Source organism: Orycteropus afer, unplaced genomic scaffold (assembly GCF_000298275.1).
Source record: "Orycteropus afer afer isolate SDZICR_OR568_19922 unplaced genomic scaffold, OryAfe1.0 scaffold00074, whole genome shotgun sequence".
NCBI classification, from domain to species: domain Eukaryota; kingdom Metazoa; phylum Chordata; class Mammalia; order Tubulidentata; family Orycteropodidae; genus Orycteropus; species Orycteropus afer.
The window spans coordinates 11665930-11689292 of NW_006921661.1; the positions used below are offsets into that span (position 1 = coordinate 11665930).

The 23363-nt window shown below is 36.7% G+C and overlaps 2 protein-coding genes and 1 pseudogene across 2 annotated transcripts; 1 reads left to right on the forward strand and 2 right to left on the reverse strand.

The window, feature by feature from the left end:
• LOC103197197 overlaps positions 1-6237 on the forward strand; it is an 8266-nt pseudogene extending 2029 nt beyond the window's left edge.
• A 3025-nt stretch (positions 6238-9262) lies between these two features.
• Positions 9263-10212, reverse strand: LOC103197198 (olfactory receptor 51F2-like). The gene is given in 2 exon segments (XM_007941069.1): positions 9263-9747; positions 9750-10212. Coding segments are annotated over 2 exon segments (948 nt in total).
• Positions 10213-18195: 7983 nt separating this feature from the next.
• LOC103197199 (olfactory receptor 51F2-like) lies at positions 18196-19140 on the reverse strand. The gene has a single exon (XM_007941070.1). It carries the CDS (start codon positions 19138-19140, stop codon positions 18196-18198), a length of 945 nt encoding a protein of 314 aa, XP_007939261.1.
• Positions 19141-23363: the final 4223 nt, after the last annotated feature.

The following is a 23363-nucleotide window of genomic DNA, read 5'->3' on the forward strand; positions in this document are numbered from 1 at the left end:
CCCTCCTTGGGTTTCTGAGGCAGTATCACTACAGAAGTAGATTGCCCAATCTTCCTTCTGAGGAGTGGCTGGTGGGTTTGAACCCCAATCTTCTTGTTAGCAGTCAAGTGCCTTAGGCACTATGCCACCAGAGCTCCCTCAATAGTGATAGCCCCTCGGAAACCCAAGGAGGGGTCACTAACCTAACCTTTTTTTTTGGTCAGTTGTCTTTGTTCCTTGGAGAAGATTTCTGTGAAAAATAACTCTTATTAATTCAACTCCATTCTATATCATTTTTTCAAAAGTACTAATGCCATGTTTATGTCATAATTAATCTGTCCTTGTGTTTGACAAATATCATATTCAAAGAAATTAATATTCTCCCTTTGATTTTTTTTCCTGAGTGAATTTAGAATCACTGAAATTCACAGAGTATGATGCCACATGTATATATTCATACCAATAATCACAATGTAATGCCTGCCTTACTCTAATCACTTCTAACTCATCTCCTAATGATAGTACTGCTTCCTCTTCCTCTAACATATCGACTTTGAGTTTAAAATCCTGATTAATATTTTCTTGATCCACTATTGCCTTTACAGTATTTTGAGCAATCTCATTTGCATATTGGGCTGTCCGAATATAGGATGGAAGGTTGGGCAATCTACTTCCATAGTGATACTACCTTGGAAACCCAAGGAGGAGTTGCTATGAGTTATATCCAACTCCATGGCAGTGTGTTTGGTTTGGTTTGGTTTAGTGCAACAACAGCCACAGTCATAGTAGTTATCATTGTGGCAAGAGCAGTTATGCCTGCAATCAAAACTCCAATAAAGCACTTAGATCTTCTAAGCCCTTGATGTACTAAGTACAGGGGATGTTCTCTTGTTGAATGAAACCATCCATTTGAAATATTTACTGGTAAAGTTATAAAGTGTGGTTGTGTTACTCTTAATACATACTGATCAGTTGAAACCAAGCACCAAGTTAACAAACTCTTATTACAAGTCACATTCCAATAATAATATCCCAAAGTATCATTAGTTTCAAAAATATTTAGACAACTTATGTTAGTATTTGTAGTATAATTATTATATCTATGTGCTCGCATAAAGGTGTTTGAGGGTCGAACACATACTTGAATGTTGATGCAATCCCTATACTTTTCTTGTCCAGTGGTATCACTTCTGATATAATCAGAATGATTCACTGAGCCCACTGCTGCAAATAGTTCCAAAGTCCTGATTGCATAGGTCCTTCTGGAACCTGTAAGATATTTTCAGGAAATCCTCCAGGAAAAGCATTTAGCATCTTAGTTGAATCTGGAATATAGTTAAGGCTAGCATAGTCACCCCAGTGTAGAAGGTACTGTGGATCCCAATGTGACTTGGGGTTAATGATTAATGATAAATTTACTTTTCTGGAAAATGGTAGATGACATCTGAACCAAGGTGGATAGCCTTCCCAATTCTTGGAAATATTAGGACAGTATGACTCAGGGGGTTTAACCTTAGGTTGATTATTTGGATTAATGTCTGCATCATTGCCATTTGTAGAAAATTTTGATATTCCCCAATAAGCACATTGTTAGAATATTCAACTTCTTGTAGTGGTGTGTACCAATCCAAAGGTGATAAGTCAATTTCTAAGTACATAAAAACTATCCTTTCCAGACAGCCAGCAAATTTTTGGTGTTAACTTCAGGCAAGGTAAGGAACTATGATTATTTTGGGTAAAACAAATTGGTATTTTTATAGCAAGACCTGTGTAATTCACTAAGCTTTCTCCTTTTAATAATTTTCCTATGGACTTTCCACCTTTTCCTCCAAGCCACTGGCTGTCATTAATAAAAACAGGAATATCAGAATCACAATATGTAGCAGGTCACACCCAAGGTGGATGAAACAAATATGCCCAATGAGTTTCATTAGCTACAGGAGTGATTTGAGTTGACAGTAGTGTTACGATAAGTAGAAATATTATTTCTGGGGTCTGAGGCTTGTCTAGAATTTGAACCATCCTTGCAGCCTTATGAGATAACGCTTTAATCTGACCCCAAGTCAGCAGTGTAGATTCCCTGGTCTGATACTCAGTAGCCGTCGCCTCCTCCAACAATCCTGCAGTGACAGCTGTTGAAGTCGGTGCTGGATCTAACATGTTGGACGAGTCTCTCTGGTACTCATATGGACTTGTCATTGTTTTCTGGAAAGACACAAGCATCCCCAAGTTAATATTGGATCTGGTCCCTTCCATTGACCTGTCAGTACATCCTTCCACCGAACTTTGACTGAGGTGGTGTCTTGTTTTACCTTTAAAAAATATTTGTCAGCAGCAGACTGCCCATCAGTGTCACAGTTCAAAAAATTTAAAGTATATAAGGTATTATTTAATCTTTCCATAGGGATGTTCCAATATTCCCTTGTTACTCCTCTTTTTTTGTTTTTCTAAATAAAGTTTTATAGTTTGATGTTTGCTTTCTACCATGCTTTGGCCTTGAGGATTGTAGGAAATGCCAGTAGAAAGTTGATAGAATAAAAGGAACAAAAATGTAAAAAAGATTTATTTGTGTAAGCCAGGTCATTGTGCATTTTTAACTGTTTAGGAGGTCCATAAAAAGCAAAACAATGTAAACAATGTAATAAATGATGGATAACATATTTTACCACCTTGCCTGTAAAAGTTGAAGCCATAGTGAATCCAAAATATGTGTCTACTGTAACATGTACAAAAGATTGTTTTCTAAAAGAAAGTACATGGGTGACATCCATTTGCCAAACATTGTTAGGTTGAAGCCCACGAGGGTTTAAGCCATAATGTGGCACAGGGAGATGCATATTGCAAGAAGAACAATTTTTATTATTTGTCTAGCCTGTTCTCTACTAAGTTGGAATTATTTATGTAAACTAGCACTATTTTGATGAAAAGAAGCATGTGATTGAATAGCTTCCTGTATGGGAAGACAGAGTTGTTCATCCACTCATTTCTTTCTTTGAGTGAGAGGGCCCACCAAGTAGGTATGGGCTCTAATGTGTATGATGTAAAATGGAAGAAAGCACTCCCATACTGCCTTTTGTAAAGTAAAAAAAAAAAAAAAAGAGTTAATAATTCTTCATTAGATGTATGTTTGATTTTGCCAGTCTCGACATGGATGAGTAAATGAACTACATACTGGCTGTCACTCACAATATTAAATGGTTGGAACTAGAAATCCTGAAGAATAAGTAAAACAGCATAAGCCTCTGCCTTTTTTGCTTCCTTGGTAGCCCTAATAGCCTGTTTACAACCTTTGTTGGTATTATCACAAGCCAATTTATAGCAGCCATGCTATCACTAACACTTCGAGACACTGCTACACTTATCCTTTCTATAAATTGTTCAAAGGGCTCTGTAGGTCCTTGTATAATTTTACTAAAACTAGAGTTATCAGCTCCCTTTGCTGGTAGCTTAGACCATGCCTGAGAGGCTGTGACAGATATGCTGATATGCTTGTAAGGGATAAGTTAACTGAGTTGAGACCTCTAAAAACTGTCCGGTACCAGAAAGCATTTAAAAACTAATGGGACCATTATGTTGCTGATTTCTCATACTTTGTTCTGTACAAAAATCATGAAAATACATTTTCCACATCAAATAATCTCCTCCTTCTAATGCAGTTTTAGCCAGCATATACTGATCATAAGGACACACAACTTCTTGAGTAATAGTTTCTATTAAAGTTTTAACATGTGGTGCTGTTGACCCATAGGTGGCAGTAGCTTGTTTCAAATCTTTAAGAGTTTTAAAAGAAAATATTTTATGTCCTCACATTGGCTGATTAGTCTGTGGGTCTACATAATCTGTTAAAGGAAAAACATGTTTCAATTCTAATGGAATGCCCTCATTCATGGCCCTCGTATTTCAAAGCATAGCTTGTATAGGTGATAAAGGAGGCATGGTGGGTGGTAAACAGTTAACTTGCTTCCCTGAGGGAGGGAAAAGGTTAAAAGGTGGAGGAGAACAAGTGCTAGCAAACCTGGTTGCAGCTGAAACAGCTTGATTTAAAAATGTATTTAAAGAATGTTTTGCCTGACCTAAAATGGATTTAAGGAAGGATATAACTTATCTTCCTTAACTTCTGAGCATTCAGTTTCTAACTTTTGCTTAACTATTTCTTGTAATTTCAACTCTTTTAATTTTGAGTCTGTGTTTACATTTTTCTCCTTTCCCACTTTAGGATCTATGCCCACACTTATTCCCTTATCTAATTTTCAACACAGTTTAAAAATACTCCAAATAGAAAATACATGCTCTGGAAAATCCTCTGGCCCATGTTCTTTTAAACGCTCATTCATTTGTTAACCAATAGTCTCCCAAGCTGTTAAATCAGTGGTTCCTTTCCAAGGAAACCAAGGACAACAGTGATCTACACGCTGTAAAAATTCCTCTAACTCCTTTTTAGACACTGAAAAACCTCTAGCTTGAGCTAAAGCTTTAAGAACAGAAATATAATGATCCCTTTCATGAGATCCTGAAATCCCCATGTCAGGCTGGCTTAAAGAAAACTAATGCAATTCACCAACACTTACCCTTCTTCTTGTTATGGAGCTGCATTTCACTAAGTGGGGTGTCTTTTGGGCTCTCACCACTTAGCTGTGGGTCCCTGTTCAGGTGCCAATTGTCACATCCGGCAAAAGCCCACAGATCACGAAACAAAATGACGCAAAAGGATTAATGATTTTTTAGTAGGAATGGGGGCCAGGTGGATGCCTTGCGTATTCTGCGAGAGTGATGCCTGATGTATCTGTCCTGCTTTATTTATACATAAGCATACGATTACATCCTTATTCTTGATATTTCTTTAAAACAATCAAGTATTCAATCAAATATTCTTCTACAATAAAATAAAATATTTCCTTATAACAATCAGTTATTAATTAAAAGTTAAAGTTTTACTCTTTCCCATACCCAAAGTCATTTTCCTATGTCCCAATGTATTGGATGGGTAATTAATTAGGTTAATATCTCTTGCAGGATTAACAAATAATCACTAAAATATATAATTCTACAACATAATATGATTGTTAAGGTACATGCTTCTAAAGAATGGTTTATAAGGCATACTATTCTTAAGGCAAAACATTATTCCAGGGAAACTGGTTAGCAAACATTCTGCTGGGGCAACGTTCTGTCCCAAGAACACAAAGCTGGAGCTAAGCAAGCATTCAACCATAAGAGAGGCCTTACCTTCTCTTAACTGTAGTTAGAACATGTGCCTTACAATCATGTTCCTTTTTTTGGTGGTCTTTTTCTTGGTCTCCAACACTTGTGGACAGATGATCTTTGACAAATGGCTGAAATCCATTAAATAGGCATGATATAATCTCTTTAAAAAGTGGTGCTGACAAAACTAAATAACCACCTGCAGAAAAAAATATGACACAGTATGCATATCTCTCACCATACAGAAAAACTAACTCAAGATCAATCAAAGACCTAAATATAAAACCTAAAACTATATATACCATCAAAGAAAAAGTAGGGGCAAACTTAAGGCATTAATACATTATAAAATATATCTAAAAATACAAAAACAGCAGAAGACAAACTAGATGACTGTGACCTCCGAAAAATTAAACATATCTGCACATCAAAAGACTTCACCAAAAATGCAAAAAGAGAACATACAGATTGGCAGAAATTTTCTGGCAATGACAGGACAAGAGACTAATCTCTAAAAACTTCAATACTTCAACAACAACAACAACAAAAATAAAATTTAAAAGTCAGTGAAGAACCTAGACACTTCATCAAAGAAGATATTCAGGTGGCCAGCAAACACATGATGAAATGCTCATGATCATTAGCCATTAGAAAGATGCAAATTGAAATGACAATGAGATATGATCTCACCCCAGTAGTAATACAAAATTAAAAAAACAGAAAGTAGCAAATGCTAACAAGGGTGTGGAGAGTCTGGAACTCTCACAAACTGGTTGTAAAATGGTGTAACCACTGTGGAAAATGATACGGTGTTTGCTTAAAATGTTGGAAATTGGAATGTCATATGATCCAGCAATTCCACCACTAAGTATATATCCTAGAGAAATAAGAGTAGTGACATAAACAGATATATGCACACCTGTGTTCATATCAGCATTATTATAATAGCAAAGAAGTGGAAACAACCTAAATGCCTGTCAATGGATGAATGGATAAACAAACTATGGTACATACACAATGAAATTAGTCAATAACAAAAGGGCTAATATTGCATGAGACAACTACTATAAAAAGTCAAGAAAAGATTTATTCATAGAAAGGAAAATTCTTTGAAAATTACCAGAGGTGGGAGGGAAAGGAGGGTAAATCACTAATTAGAAGGTAGAGAGATATTTATTTGGATGAAAGGAAGGGCAATAATGACATGGGAGAGGTGAGCACAAAATGATCAAGGCAAAGGAAGACATTGGAAGGAACACAAGAGTTAAAGGCAATAAAGGTGAATACAATTACATATAAAATTTGCAATAACAATAATGTGCATACATAAATAGGCACATAAGCTGAACTTGGTGGGAAAAGCAAATGGGACTACACTCATGAATAAATATAGGTTTAACAGAAGATATTTCTACATATGTATTTCTGATAGTTGGAGCTGTGTGTCAGCTTGGCTGGACCACAATTCTGTGTGGTTTAAGCAGTTGTGATGTGGGTTATTCCAATGATGGGATCAGATGTATATGTTTTTGAGCAGCCAATCCATGGAAAGGGAGTTTCCCTAGGGGTGTGGCCTGCTTCCAATACTTTTATGGACATCCTGGGAAAAGAGACACTCTTCTGTGGATCGGGATCCTGTTGTGCTGCCTACAACTGTCTGTGAGTGAACAATCCACCATTCAGCTTTGAGATCTTGGATTTGTCATTTGTTGGAGTCAACAGCTGGTATACTGCCTGCTAACCTTGAGCTTTTGCCCTGCAGCTGCATGAGTTGGGAAAAGCCTCCAGCTTGAAGTTTGATCCAAGAACTTGGGACTTGTCAGCCTCTATAAGTGTGTGAGCCATTTTCCTAAGATAAATTTCTCTCTCTCTAAGCTTTACTGGTTTTGCTTCTGCAGAGAACCCAGCCTAACACAATATTTATATATGCTGCAAATATCCTAGAAGCTCAGAATCATAGTCTTGGGGGACACCAAAGCCAACTGACATACCACATAGTCCACAAAGACAATGTTCTACAACCAAATTTGGAGAGTAGCTGAGTAGTAACTGGAGTCTTAAAAGTTTGTGAGGGCCATCTATGATGTAACTACTGATCTCTTATCATCCATGGCAAAGAAGAGCAAAGAAAATCAAAGATGCATGAAAATAATTAGTCCGAAGGATTCAAGGACCACACAAACCCACTCCAGCTTCCACCACCCAGAGATGTGAAGTACTAGATGGTGCCTGGCTACTACTGCTGACTGCTCTGAGAAGGATCCCCTAGGAGATCCTGGATAGAATGGGAGAAAAATGTGGAACAAAACTCAAGATAATAAAAACGACCAGGTTCACTGGTCTGATAAAGACTGATGGAACCAGAGAGACTATGACCCTTACATACTCTTCAAGCCTGTAACTGAACTCACCCCTCTGGCTCAACTTTCAGATAAACAATAAAGAGGCCTATAATGTGACAATAACACCAGGCAGGTATGCACTACCTAGAACGACAAATCATATGAGATTAAAAGGGCAACATTTGCCCAGGGATAAAGCTCAGAGTCAGGAAAGGATAGGAAAGAAGGATGAATGGAAACAGTAAACATGGGGAGAAAGTGGGAAGAGTGCTGTTATATTGTGAGGATTGCAATCTATGTCACAAAACAAAATATATATGAATTGTTGAATGGAGAACCAATTTACTCTGTTAACTTTCATCCAAATCACAACAAATTTTTTTTTTAAATGTCTAAGACTTATCATAGGAGCTCTGGTAGCCTAATGCCTAAGGTGCTTGACTGTTAACCAGAAGGCTGGCAGTTCAAACCTGCCAGCCACTCCTCGGAAGGAAGATGGGACAATCTACTTCCGTAGTGATACTGCCTCGGAAACCCAAGGAAGGGTCACTATGAATTGGGTCTGACTCGATGGTATGTAACAACAACAAGACTTATCATGTATATTTTACCATAATTTTTAATAATTTCATATTAACTTCTTAACTTATTTATATTAACTTAATTACAGTGAAACATTGAAATGTTACTCCTATATAGATTTATATCCTCTTCCTTTTTTTACTATGTATGTAATATGTTATACATATTACATCTATATATGTTATAAACTCAGCACTATAATATTGCAAGTATTGTTGTTGTTGTTGTTATGTGCCGTCGAGTCGGCCCCGACTCATAGCGACCCCTCCTTGGGTTTCCGAGGCAGTATCACTACGGAAGTAGGATTGCCCAACCTTCCTTCCGAGGAGTGGCTGGTGGGTTTGAACCGACAGCCTTCTGGTTAGCAGTCAAGTGCTTTAGCCACTATGCTACCAGAGCTCCCATTGCAAGTATTAGTTTATATAATTTTATGTATTTAAAAGAGGCTGAGAGAAGAAAGGAGACCAATTCTATATTTATAAAGTTTTTAGCATGAACTTTCTTATTTGTCATTATTTGTTCTCTTAATTTGTTCCTGTGGATTTGAATTACCATCTGGTGTCATTTCCTTACTCCAGTACAGTTTTGCTCCCACTTCTCTCTCTACTCTTATGTCAAATATATTACATTTCTATGTGACATAGGTCCAACAATGTAACTATATGCATGTTTTTTTTAAAATTGCATTTTAAATTTGTTAAGAGAAGAGAAGACATATGCATTTATACTGTTTTTTAATAACTACATAATTATTAATTATTAAAATTGCCTTTACCAGCACTCTTTTTAAATGGATTTTTATTACCATCTGGGGTCACTTATCTTAATAAGTCAATGGATTATATCCATGTAAGTTTGTGATATTGTATAATATTTATGTGAGATGTTACCATTGAGGGGAACTGTAGGAAGGTATGTGGGATCTCTGTATTATTTCCTAAAAAATGCATGTGAATATACTATTTTCTCTAAATAAAAAGTTAAAAACAATTAAGAAAAAAAAATAACTTTCTACCATATTGTACCTGCCTGTCCACTCCACCCAGTCTTCTATTTCTTTTGCTTTCAGATCACTGAGAAAAGAGTTCATAACTGATCAAACACTGGACTCTGAAAGTAATAACTAAGGAATAAGTTTTGTTGGGTAGGTGCTAGAGTCAGGCTTTGGATCCCTTGGGGAAGAGGACTTTTTGAATGGCCTTGAAAATCTGCTTTGTTTTCACACTATAGATTATGGGATTCATCACAGGTGGAATAAGCAAATACATGTTTGCCATTAGAGTGTGTACATAAGGAGGGGCTCTTTTCCCAAATCGATGGACAAAGCATAAGCTAATGAGAGGTATGTAGAAGATAGCAACAGCACCTATGTGGGAAATACAAGTGCTGAAGACCTTGTGCCACTCTTCTGGGGAAGCAATGCTTAGGACAGTCTTAATAATCAGGACATAGGAGAGAAGAATAAAGATGGAGTCCACTCCTGCAATAACTATGAGGGCAGTGAGTCCTAAAACACTGTTGATTCTGTTATCAGAACATGAAAGCTGGATTATATCAGGATGGAAACAGTAGGAATGATGGAGCGTATGATTTTGGCAGAAGGACAGACGCTTAAGAAGTAGGGCCAGAGGCAATAGGACCATGTTCCCCTGATAAGGATGGCAAACCACACTTTGATGATCCTGGAATCAGTCAAGATCGTTGCATATCTCAGTGGGTTACAAATGGCAATGAAGTGGTCAAAAGCCATTGCCAGGAGCACTGAGGATTCCATGACAGTAAATAGTTCAATGAAGAATGCCTGGGCAATGCAGGCATGGAAACTGATTTGTCTTGCATTGAACCAGAATATGCCCAGCATAGTGACTAATGTTGAAATACACAAGCCCAGATCAGCGGTTGAGAGCATAGAGAGGAAATAGTACATAGGTTCATGGAGACTCGACTCAGTGATGATGACAAATAGGATAATGCCATTCCCTGAGAGAACAGTTACGTAAAGACAGCAGAAGGGAATGGAAATCCAGGCATGTGCAACTTCTAGTCCTGGGACTCCCATCAGGAGAAAGATCAGAGAAGAGGAAGTGATGTTAGGAAGAGATGACATGATTACTATGGAAAGATAATTCTGTTGCAATAAAATGTCCTAAAATGAGAAATGATAAGACCATCAGCAAATTCATTGTCTTTAGGTAAATGAATTGGAGATTTTTCATAAGAATTTATCCTTTCCTTTCTGCTCCCCAGTTTTGATTTCTTTTCTCTGTGCTGTGTTGAACAATGCCCCATGATTCCTGTTTCCTGATTCATAATAAAGAATAAAATATATTATTATCTTTTTCCCCAGGTATTTTTGGTTCTCGTACACTTTGATCCTATGCAAATTCTTTCCCTCTTCCATTTGTACTCTCTATACAGATGGAGAATTTTATCAAATTAATCTGAAAGTACCAAGAATTTAGTGGAAACAGCAAAGTGATATTAGTTTTTAAAAGTAACATTTATTATTTAATAAAAAGCTACATACACCTGAATGTTTAAAAATTTTATTGTATTACAATGGAATTTTAACATACATTAGAAAATATACAGCCTGTAAGAAAATAATTTTATAGAAGTCAAAATAGCCCATTTACTATTTCTAATTTAATGGATTTTACTCCTGCCCTGCTATGGTGGTTCTAGTCAAGGGTTAATTTCTGCTCTAGATTCTTGATTTTTATGTGCTGTTACTAAAGTTGAGTCAATACATAACTGTTAAAGAAAATTCTACTGCAACATCCGCTTCAGCAATTGGTCCTTTCAGAGTGAACTTTATTATCTTCCAGGGCTGTGAGTGAGCTGGGTATAAGGAGTTCTGATATTAGACACTTCTTTTGCCAGTAGTGGGCTGCCAATTCTACACGACAAAGCAATCACTTCATCTAAGCACAAATACTGAAAACAGGGCGATGCATTCATTCATTCGTTCAGTAAATTGTACTGGGAATGTACTGGCACCAGGTGTGGGAAGTTAAATGTCAAGCACAATAAAAGCTCCTGGACTCAAAATATTTAGAATCAACTGGTGGACAGAGACAAGTAAATGGAGAATGAAACAGCATGAAGAGTGAATCTAGTAAGCTCTGAAAGCACGTAGAGAGGGCAACAAACTCGTTTTAGGGGATAAGGAAAACTTCCAGTGAGCAAAATTGTCTAGATTGAGACTTGAATTTTTGATAGTGTTGGCAAGCAATGGGTTTGGGATCAAATAAAGGAGGAAGGAAGGAGTAATAGTAACATAAGAAGTTTTGGAATCAGTGGATTTAACTTAGTATAAACAAACAAAACAAAACAAACAGACAAAAAACAACCAAACTTAGTACCTCAAAAACAAAACAAAACCCAAACTCACTACTGTTGAGTCGGATCTGACTCATAGTAAGCCCTTGTTGGGTTTCCGAGGCAATATCACTACGGAAGTAGATTGCCCAATCTTCCTTCCAAGGAGTGGCTGGTGGGTTTGAAACACCAACCTTCTGGTTAGCAGTCAAGTGCCTTAGGCACTATGCCACCAGAGCTCCCAAACTTAGTATTCCACTGATGAAATATCAAATTCATCACTGGTAAATCAGGGATGATACTAGCTATAATACTTTGCAAAGGAGTTAAGATATATCATTTATAGAGCCCAGTATTGTGTCAGACTCCATAGTATGTATTTTATATAAATTATTTCATTTAATTTAAAAATCATATTACTTCTAAGATTCCAGTTTTCAGCCAAAGAAACTAAACATTAAAGAGATTAAACAATTTTCACAATTTCACACAGTGGAAAAGCTAAGATTTGTATTCCATCTATGTAAATTGAAAGTTTGTCAAAGTTCTATATGTTTCTCCATGGTGGGGAATCTTTGTAAAATAATGTAAAAAATAATGAACTCCAGTGTTACATATGCATGTAGATTACTAAAATACCAAGCATTCACGTAATTTTTCCTCAAAAAACAGCCCAATTAATCACAGCTTTTTGGGCTTTAAATAGTCATATAAATACATATGTATTAGGATTCCAAACACCTAATATTGAATGGATTTGTTTTTTATTTCTTGATTTTTATTGCCCTACTTAAAAATTCTTTTGTCAATATTCAGGAGAGGTAGAAAACAATTATTTCCTTACATACTAAAATTTTAAGACTATTGATAAACTCAATTAGTGAATGTTGTATAATGGGACCTTCTGGGATCATGGATTTGAGTTATGGATGCTTTGATTAAGTAACTCATTTTTATAGCCACCAATGATGTTTAAATGATGTTAACCAACTTCAAATATGTTTTCTGGTTATCAACCTGGCTTGAATATCTTGACCTCTTCACGGGTATTAAAGTCTGTTATTCTGAATGGAGCAATATTATCCCCATTTTGAGAAAATATAAGTAAAATTTCAAGCCCTGATAATGATAAATCACTATTTTTCAGGCAAATTATCTATTTAAAGTTCAACACTAAAACTTTCTGGCAAATGTCCTCAGATATCCCATATTCTATGTTTGCTTTCAAATTTATCATATTAGTTTTTACAGCAATATTCTGCATCAATGACTCAAATTCAGTCTTCAGGCTATTCCAATTCTCCATTTCTAGCACTATGAGTAATAATTTTCAGATATTATCTAAGGAACCCCAGGCAGATTTCAAATTGACCATATATCTGCATAATTTTTTGTTTTTCAGAAATACAATGCTTACGGATATTTCAGAATGAAAATTGAGCACATTAAGAAGAATATCTATTATTTATAAAGAAAAGAAAGAGTTGCCCTGAAAAGAAAAAGACAATAGGACTTCTCTGCTTCTAAAATCTTAAATCAAAGGCAATTCAACAACATTTTGTGTTTGCATGACTGTTATAACTTATTCTTGCACAATACATACTCTGATGAAGGCAAATGAGTGCACATCAAAATTTCTAGTGCAGTCTTTCTGATATCCTTGTACTTACATGAAGAGAATGATAAGGAGGGTGGATTCTGAGGTCCTATTCATTTTCCATAGTGGAAGATATTTATGAAGAACCTGTTTTCAGGAGAGTCATTTACTCCTCAGAGATAGGTATTCCTAAGGGATCTTCTTGGTCGAGTGTATTTGTTTTTATCCATTTATGCTTACAGAATCACTCTGCATGCCTAAATCTTCTTGCTTTTCTATCTGGTTTCATGTAGTGAAATTGCTGATATTGTTTTATTTTTGACCTGTCATGATTGGTACCAAAATTATATGGCAAGAAAAATATAAGTGTTGAGCAAATATGAACAGTATATAAATATATATATTTTATACCTAATTTGGGAAGAAGACAATTTATGTCAGCCTATAATCTGGAATTTTAGATCCAATTTTTCCTCAGAAAGACTTACAGATTTTTTTTTTTTTTTTCTCACAGAGACAGAAAAAAATAAATTTTAGATTGGTGATCATAAATAGCAGATAAATATACAATTGCATATTGCCTTACATCAGTGAGTCCCTAAAGTAATTGAGTATCAGTAAATACAGATTCTGAGAGCCCATTCCTGGGTAGCACAAACGATTTAGACTTGACTGCTAATTAAAGGTTGGCAGTTCTAAGTCACCCAGTAGTACCATGGAAAAGAGACCCACCAATCTGCTTCCATTAAGATTACAGCCAAGAAAATCCTAGAATAGTTCTATTCTGTAACACATGGGCTCTCCATGAGTTGGAATCAACTCAACAGCAACCAATAAAACAACAGGTTTTACTCCAGAACTAGTAAAATGAGAAAATCTGGGAGCAAGGCAGGGGAATCTGCATTTTAAACAAGATCTTCAGGCAATTATTACGTATCCGGCTCTGGACCATCATTCTTAGGTAACCAGCCTACGAATCATCCTTTGGAAAACACTTCACAGAAATAGACACCTTCTTCAAAATTCAAATGTAATTCAAGTTTTATTTAATGAATCTTATTTTCCCATTGACTTGTATTATCATTCTGTATAATAATATCATTTCTCATTTTAAGTGACTTCTATCATTATAGTTTTTTTCCCTCATAGTTAGACCTATGTCCAGTAGTTTATGATTTTACATCATGGTGAAGAGAAAGTAGATAATTGCTACTTAAACTTTTTTTTTCTTTTTAAAATTCTGATTCTGTGAAAGTTTATACAGCAAATTCTTTTTCCATTCAACAGTTCATACACATTTTGTTTTGTGACACTGATTGCAACCCCCACAATATAACAGCTCTCTTCCCACTTCTTCCCTGTGCTTATCCTTTCCCTGAGTCCTTCTTTCCTATGCATTCCTGCCCTGTGAGCTGTCTCCCTGCACAAATGCTATTCTTTTGATCACCCATGGTTGATTGCCCCATGTAGTGCAATTTACCTGGCATAAATTTATACCTTGTATGCCCATCTATTGTTTGACTGGAAGCCATGGGAGTGAATTCAATTCCAGGCCCAAAATGTAACTAGGGGCCATAGTTTTGGGGTTTTATCAGTCTGTATCAGACCAGTAAGCCTGGTTGATTTTTTTTTTTTTTTTATAATTTTGAGTTCTGTTCCACATTTTTCTCCCACTCCATCCATGATCTCCTACACTGATCCCTTTCCAAGTGCTTGATAGTGGTAGGTTTTTTTTTTTTTTTTTTTTTTTAAATTTTTATTGTGACTTGGGTGGAAGTTTACAGAGAAAATTCATTTTTCATACAGCAGTTCACATACACTTTGTCTCATGACATTGACTGCAATTTTCCACAATACAACAGCTCTCTTCCCACTTCCTCCCCATGGTTACCTCTTCCCTGTGTCCTTTCCCCCATGTACTCCTGCCCCCTGAACTGTCTCCCTGTGCATACACAGGCCTTCTATTCTCCCAAGATTGATCTCTCCGAAGAGTGTATCTACCCTAATGTAAATGTTCAGCTCATATGCCTGTCTTTTGGTTGGCTGGAAGCTACAGGAGTGGGTTCACTTTCAGGTAGCTAGGGGCAAGAGTCTCTCAGATTTCACCAGGCTCTATCAGACCGTAAACCTGGTACCCCTCCCCTTTTTCTTTTGTAATTTTGAGGTTTTTTTCCACATTTTTCTCCCACTCTATCTAGGATCTCCTACATAGATCCCCCTCCAAGTGGTTGACAGTGGTAGCTGGGCACCATCTAGTTCTTCTGGTCTCATAGACATAGCTGAGGATCGCATGGTGTAGCAGTCCCTTGGTCTAATTGCTTCCATGTGTCTTTGGTTTTCTTCGTTATTCTTTGCTCTGGACAAGGAGAGACCCATTGTTGCATCTAGATGGTCACTTGCAAGCTTTTAAGATCTCAGTCACTATTTGTCAAAGTAGGATGTGGAACAATGTTTTTTGTGTAGAACTTGCAACCATGGTCCCAAGTCCACAGATCCAACTACTCGCTCCCTCTGGGTAGCTGGCTGTGGCCAAGAAGTGAGTACAAACTTTTCCCTTGTCAGCTCTACTATATACCTGGAAATTCTTGCAGAACATACTAATACACTTATAGAAACATTATTTGCCAATTCTATGCATGGTCATGGGTACACTCCCCTCTGCATACATATACCTAATCATTCAGCCTGTCCAGACAGTGGTAGGTTTTTGTAATTTGAATATTTTAATGTTTGTGTTCTTTGCTAAGTTTTCTTGTTAGAGGGCATCTCTATAACACATATTTTAATGAAATTATACATTTGAAAACTTTATTTCTCACTAGATATTAAGCTGACTTAAGACAAGAAGCTAATCTTGTTCATGTTTACATTCTCATTATCTGTCCCTGTACCTAGTTTAGAGTAGATGCTTACTACACATTTGCTATTGGAAGATGAATGAAAATATAATTTGGCACTGCCATGTTCTTGGTCTTATTCCTTCTATTCTTGTAGCTACAAAACTTAGGATCTTGATAAGTAATCTTCATATGCTAAATTGAGGTGAATTAGTAGTTTGCCCACATTCCAGGGGATTGGTCTTGGTAATAAACTGTAGCAATTTCAGTAGGGTATTTAGTGATTATGAGCATATGAGTACAGTCTGGAGAAGCAATTCTTTAGATATAACAAAGTATGGGATTTCTAAATACACGTGATATCTATATATTGATAAACCAGAGCTAGTTTATCAAATAGATGTTATACACAGAGGTAAAGAGGGATCTTGGAACCATAATCTAGAGAGGTGTTAAATGGGAAGCATGAAAGGACAATGAGATCTGCAGGAATTCTGGCTAACTAATTTTTTTCTAGCAGGTTTTGAAGTAGTTCTTGAAATAACAGGCAAAGTGATCCTAGGAAACTGTTACCCTCTGAGATACAAATGATAAGAAATATTTCATATTTTATTTTCTCTACACCTATGTATATAAATGCATAGACAAAGGAAAGAAAAAAATTAATTTTCTGTGGTGGTGAACTATGGAGATAGTGGAGAGACTGGGAGTGGGGGACTCTGGCTTTTTTTTGTAGTATCTTTATCTGATGACACTATATTTACCTATATGATTAAAATTTGACTCAAAATCTTTCAAAAGTTATTTTTGATGCTACAAAGAAAAACAGAAAAGAGTGAAAGAAACCTATAAGGAAACTGCTAATCTGATCTAGTCTAAAAATTTTGATGTCCTAGACTAAGTTCTGGAAGAAGGGATGAAGAGATATTTTGATATTACAATAAACAGTAAGTACAGATTAATTGGATGCAGGAATAAGCAGAGAATGAGCAGGTGGGAAGGGTTCATTATTTTCTGTCTTTGGAACTGGGGACATTTAAAAACATTATCTAATTAACAGCTGTTGTTTTTGTTGGTAGGTGCTGTGGAGTTGGGTTCCATTCATAGCCACACTGTACACAACAGAATGAGACACAGCCCAGTCCTATGTCATCCTCGCAATCGCTGACATGCTTGATCCCATCAAGTGTCCACTAGTCAATCCACTCGTTAATCCACTTGTCATAGATTAAATTATTTTTAGTCAAATTGGGCACCTTCTATTAACCTGAGATGAGTTCTAGAGATTGTGATCTCAGATTCCAAAATAGCCCTTCAACTACATGGTTTTGAAAAGTCAGAACTATGATTGATTGCTAGATAATATAAGTAGAAAACTGTAGGGTCTGCATAAGAGAAATTTCTTATGTTAGACGTGCCAAACCGTGGAATTGACTGAATTATTGCTGCAATTCTTCAGATGGACTGTTTGGCATTCTATTATACTCAGTTCAATTCAACCACTATCTGTTGATTGTCTGCTATGTGTATTGCAGAGGCATCAAAGAAAACGCACTTTTATCTTTAGGGAAATTACAGCCTTATGGAAGCTATAATAATCACTGACCATCTTTCTTTCTTTTTCTCTCTTTCTCCGTCCCTCTCTTTCTTTCTGTAAGCACACACATACATACAGGCAAAGGAGACATAGGCAAAATGTTATGAAAGGTAAATTTTGGGAAGGAAAGACCAAATTTCTTTGAATTAATCATGGAAAGTTTAATAAAGAAGATAATTAAGTATGAGCCTTGACAAAGGTAGAATTTCAAGGTGAGAAGTGAGTGTCAAGGATGAAGTGGAGTCACCAACAAAACCTAGCAATAGGGAAGGTAGGTATGTATTGAGCAGTTAGTAGATTTTTTTTTTCTTAGACTGCAGAGTGTATGAAGGGACAAAGGGATATTAAAGTACAACTGAACGCAAACTTTAACTTTAACTTTAACAGGAGCTGTTACTTCATTTAGTCAGTGTATGAGAAATAAACATGGAAGAGATGTTTATTCATTTATTTTAAATTTTATTAGAGTTGGACATTCTGAAAAGTAATTAAAAATTAATCACTTTGAGTAGAAACAGCATAAAGAGTGAATAGTTAGTCAGATACTGGGATAGGGTAGCTGAGAGATAGTGAGATTCTGGATTTTGGTGTTTTGGTGGTAGAAAAGGAAATACTGCCTTAGAAAACTGTGGTGTTGAGATGTTTGAATTAGATGATGCCTAGTTCTATCCAACTCTAAAACTACATGATAAATTTTCACTGTCATTTAAATAAAAGGCTTGGTGGGTACAGTAATTATCAAATATGAATTCCTTTGGAATATACAAGTTTAAGCATGGCTTTTTGAATTTGCTTTGTTTTCACGCTATAGATGATAGGGTTCATCACAGGAGGGATCAGCAAGTATATATTAGCAATGAGAGTGGGCACATAGGCTGGAGCACGTTTACCAAACCTGTGAACAAAAGAAAGACTGATCAAAGGGATGTAGAATATGGCCACAGCAGTGATATGAGAGATGCAGGTGCTGAAAGCCTTTTTCCTTTCCTCTGGGGATGCAATGCTGAGAACTGATCGAATGATCAGGACATAAGAGAGCACGATAAAGATGGAGTCCACTCCAGCAGTAGAGATAATTGCAGTTAGTCCAAATGCACTATTTATCTTTGTGTCTGAACATGAGAGCTTCATCACATCGGGGTGAAAGCAGTAGGAATGGTGGAGCGTGTGGCTGTAGCAGAATGATAGATGCCTAAGTAGCAGGACTAATGGTGTCAGAATCACAGTCCCCCTTGTAATGACTCCCACACCAATCTGTGCAATCCTTGCATGAGTTAAGATGGTAGCATACTGCAAAGGGTTAGAAATGGCTACAAACCGGTCAAAGGCCATAGCCAGGAGCACTGAAGATTCCATGAAAGTGAAGAGGTGAATGAAGAACATCTGGGATAAGCAAGCATTGAAGCTGATTTCTCGGGCATTGAGCCAGAATATTCCCAGTGTTGTCACCAAGGTAGAGATGCATAAGCCAATGTCAGTGGTAGACAACATGGAGAGGAAATAGTACATGGGTTCATGAAGGCTGGGCTCAGTGAAGACTAAAAATAGGATCAAGGTATTCCCAGAAAGGGCAGTTAAATAGAGGCAGCAGAAGGGGATGGAGATCCAGACATGGGCCCATTCAAGTCCAGGGACTCCCATCAGGAGCAAAGTTGGGGAGGTACAGTTATGGAAGTCTGACATTATGCTGTGCAGGAACAGAATTCTTTTGTAAGATCTTGAGTTTCTAAAGCTAGGAATTAAAAATTTTTAGCTGAGATTAAACATATATTCAGTGAGTTAACCTTGAGTACAGCTCAGTGAAGTTTTTCTTCTGTATGTATCCATGTAACCACTTGTAAGGTCAATTGATAGACCATTATTAGCAAGTCAAAAGACTTCCTAACTCACCATCCTTGCCAATGCCCCTCCAATAATAGCCATTGTTCTGATTTCTATTACCATGATTAATTTAGCCTGTAATTGATCTTGGGTAAATTCTCCAAGATCATAACACTTGAAGAAGATGAAGTGTGGAATCAGTCAGAGAAAATATGATGGCAAAGCTTATGATATTAACAACTATACCCCTTATACTTCTACTTTGATTAATAATAATATAATTCCATATTAATATATAATCCAATTGTGAGAAATATCTATACATAAATATCTTTATGTGAAATTTTTATGGTTTATGGTTATAAAAATTTTGTTTAAATATTGCATATGTAGTGCATTAGATGTAAATAATGAGACTTATTTTTAGCAAATAATTAGTTCTTAATCATAATATTGGGTTTTATGATTCAAATTAATCCATTAAGGAAATAATATTTACTCTAAAAATGAAGCCATTACTCAAAATATATTTTAAACTTCTTTAGAGTATATTTTTATTCCTTTAGAAACCATCCAAGACCATTCTCATTAATGCTGCCAATTTTTATACAGTTTCTATTATCTAGTTTGATCACATTAAGTAGGCATCAGGAAGAAAATTAGTTTGATTATTTCTTCAAAGATAATGTTTATTATTACATGTTTTCAGTGTTATGTGCTTTCTACAGACATCACCTTTTATTTACTTATTTTCTTACTTTAAAGTATCTTTATTTCAGATAAATCTCATAAATATTAAATCCATATATACAGCTCTTTGATTTCGCCACTTGAATGGCTAAAGCCAACTCAAGCCTAACATGACATTCTAACATGCATCAAAATTCAGTCTTCCACTCTCGCTCCACAATTTGTCTTCTCCTATTTTTCCCATTTCGAACAGTAGATCTATAGACCTATGGTATAGCTCCATAAGTCAGGTTGCCTAATTTGGTCTCATCTCTCATCTGTTGATTAGTAATTTCTCTCTCTAATACAGTTCTTTCTAATTCGCAGACCATATCGCAATCACAGTTTTCTTTCTGAGATTTGAAACAGATTTCCTCTTTAAAGAAATCTTAGTTAACAGTATCTGAAACACTCTCTCTCAACTTCCCATTAAATTATCAATACAGATAAAGGGGGAAAAAAAAGGAAAAGACCCTAGGCAATGATGCTACATCTGATTGATATCATAGGTCAGATTTTTTTTTTTTTTTACTGTGATTTGAGTGAAAGTTTCCAGAGCAAATCCATTTTTCATGCTACAGTTCATAAACTTTTGTCTCATGGCATGGATTCTAATTTCCATAATGTAACAGCTCTCTTCTCACTTCCTCCCTGTGGTTACATTTTTCCTGTGCCCTACTTTTCCATACATTCCTGCCCTCTGAGCTATCTCCCTGTGCAAATACTATTCTCCCATGGTTGATTGTTCTAAGGACTGTACCTACTTGGTACAAATGTTCCCCATATGTTCTGGTTACCTAGTGCCACTCTGACAAGAAATAGCACAAATAGAATGGCTTTAACAAACAGCAGTTTATTTTTACAATTTGGAGGCTCTAGGTCTGAGTTCAGAGTGCCAGGCTCTAGGGGCTGGGTGAAAGCCCCTCAACCTTGGGCTTCAGCTCTGCCTCCTGCTCCCGGCCCACTGAAGCTGAGGCTTTTCTTCACTCAGCTGCTGGCTGCTGAAGCTGACAAACCCAAGGTTGACAAGTAACAAGGCACAGTCCCAATATTACCAAACCACATGGCAGGCCATCAATTCAAGTCCATTAAAAGTCCCAAGATTGGCAGAGCATGGAAAGCTGCTGAACAAAGACATGGCTACATGCAGGGGTCAAACGTGCCATAAACTAGAGACCATTCCCAAAGCTGCTTCTTGTATATGGGAAGCTGACTTTCCCCCTAAAGCAGCTACTCAGCTGTTTATGGTAGATCCCATCATGGAGTTGATTGTCAGTCTCATTATGAGGAATAACTACCACCACCTGCCCAGCCACTCAACCAGGCCCAGCTAAGTTGACACACAACTTGAACTATCACACAGTACATGCCTGTCTGTAGTTTGGGTGGAAGCCTCAGGGGTGAGTTCAATTCTGGGCCCAAGGAGTGACTAGGGGCCACAGTCTTGGGGGTTTCAGCAGTCTCTATCAGACCAGTGAGCCTGGTCTTTTTTTTTTTTTTTTTTATGATTTTGAGTTTTGTTCCACATTTTTCTCCTGCTCTATTCAGAATCTCCTACAGTGATTCCTTATCAAGTTATTGACAGTGATAGCCAGGCATGATCTACCCTGGTTTCAGGGTCCTACAGGCTGAGGTTCACGTGGTCCACTAGTCCCTTGGACTAATTGTTCCCATGTGTCTTTGGTTTCCTTCATTCTTCTTTGTTCTGGATGAGGATAAGCCATTTTTTTGCACTTTAGCTGGCTGCTTGCAAGCTTTTAAGACCCCAGTCACTACTCATCAAACTAGGATGTAGAACAATTGAACGTGATGTCCCCCATGACCATGGTCCTGAGCCTACAGGCCCCAAAACTTGCTCCCTAAGGGTGGTTGGCTGGTGCTAAGAAGTTCTCATAAATTTGCTTCCTGTTACCTTTATTATATACATGGACATTCTTTTTTAAAAATATATTTTATTGAAATATAATTTATGTACAGTGAAATATACAAAACTAAAGTGACAGGGGTCAATGAATTTTTTGTTGTTGTTGTTGCCATGTTCCCTCTCTTCCCACCCTTGGTCCAACAAAGAAAATTTCCTTCCATATAACCTCCCACCCCTGGTACCAACAAAGGAAGTTTCCTTCTATATAAAAACCTTTCCTTGACTTTTTACAATAATGAGCTAATACTATAGTTGGCCTTCCGTGATTGACTTATTTCACTCAGCATAATGTCCTCCAAATTCATCCATGTTACGCGGTGTTTTGCAGATCCTACATTATTCTTCAGTGTTGCATAGTGTGCCTATACACAGACATTCTTAAACCATGTTGAAATACCTATGTAGAAATATCATCTGCCAAAGTTATATATGGCCATGGGTATATTCCCTTTTGCCTAGACATATCCTATTATTTAGTCTATTTACTTATGTAAGGAGCTCCAGTGGCATAGTGACTAAGGCATTTGACTGCTAACCAGAAAGTTGGTGGTTCAAATCCACCAGCCACTCCATGGAAGGAAGACTGGGAAATCTATTTCTGTAAATATTTGCTGCTTCAGAAACTGAAAGAGGGTGGCTGTATGTCGGAATCGACACAATGGCAATGAGGTTTTTTTTTTTTTTTTTTTTTTTGACCTATGTATCCACCCACAGATTAATGTTTGTTATTACTGATAATGCAGTATTGTGTGAGTAAGAGTGTTTATCTTTATTGTCTGTACCTCTTGTGTACAGCCTAAGTTTCCATCAATGGAGGAATGGATAACCAAACTTAGCACATATACACAATGGAATACTATGCAATACTAAAGAATAATGTAGAATCTGCAAAATACCTCATAACATGGATGAACTTGGATGACATTATGCTGAGTGAAATAAGTCAATCACAAGACAAATATTCAATTAGCACATTATTATAAAGAGTCAAGGAAAGGTTTACATATGGAAGGAAACTTTCTCTTTTGTTTACCAGGGATGGGATGGGAAGAGAGGGAAAACTGCTAGATAGGTAAGAGACAAGAATTGATTTTGGTGAAGGGAAAGGCAATACATCAAAAGCTAGTGACCAACACAATAGCATTAAGTAAAAGACACAGAATGGTGTATAACAACCAGGATTTTTTGAGGGTGATTAAACCAACCAAAAACATATAGATGACCCAAAACTTTTTCCTTGCCCCAGGCATCTTATTTTAAACCAAATAGAAAGATGATGGCCTTGGGGCTTACTAGAAGCACACTGAATTTTGGAATGAATATATTTACCCAAGTAAATCTTTATCAGTACTGAAAGAAGTAGAAGGAAATCAGACAGCAAACCATGTTGGGAGGCTCTTAATTACAATTGCAAAGTGTCAGAAAACTAAAC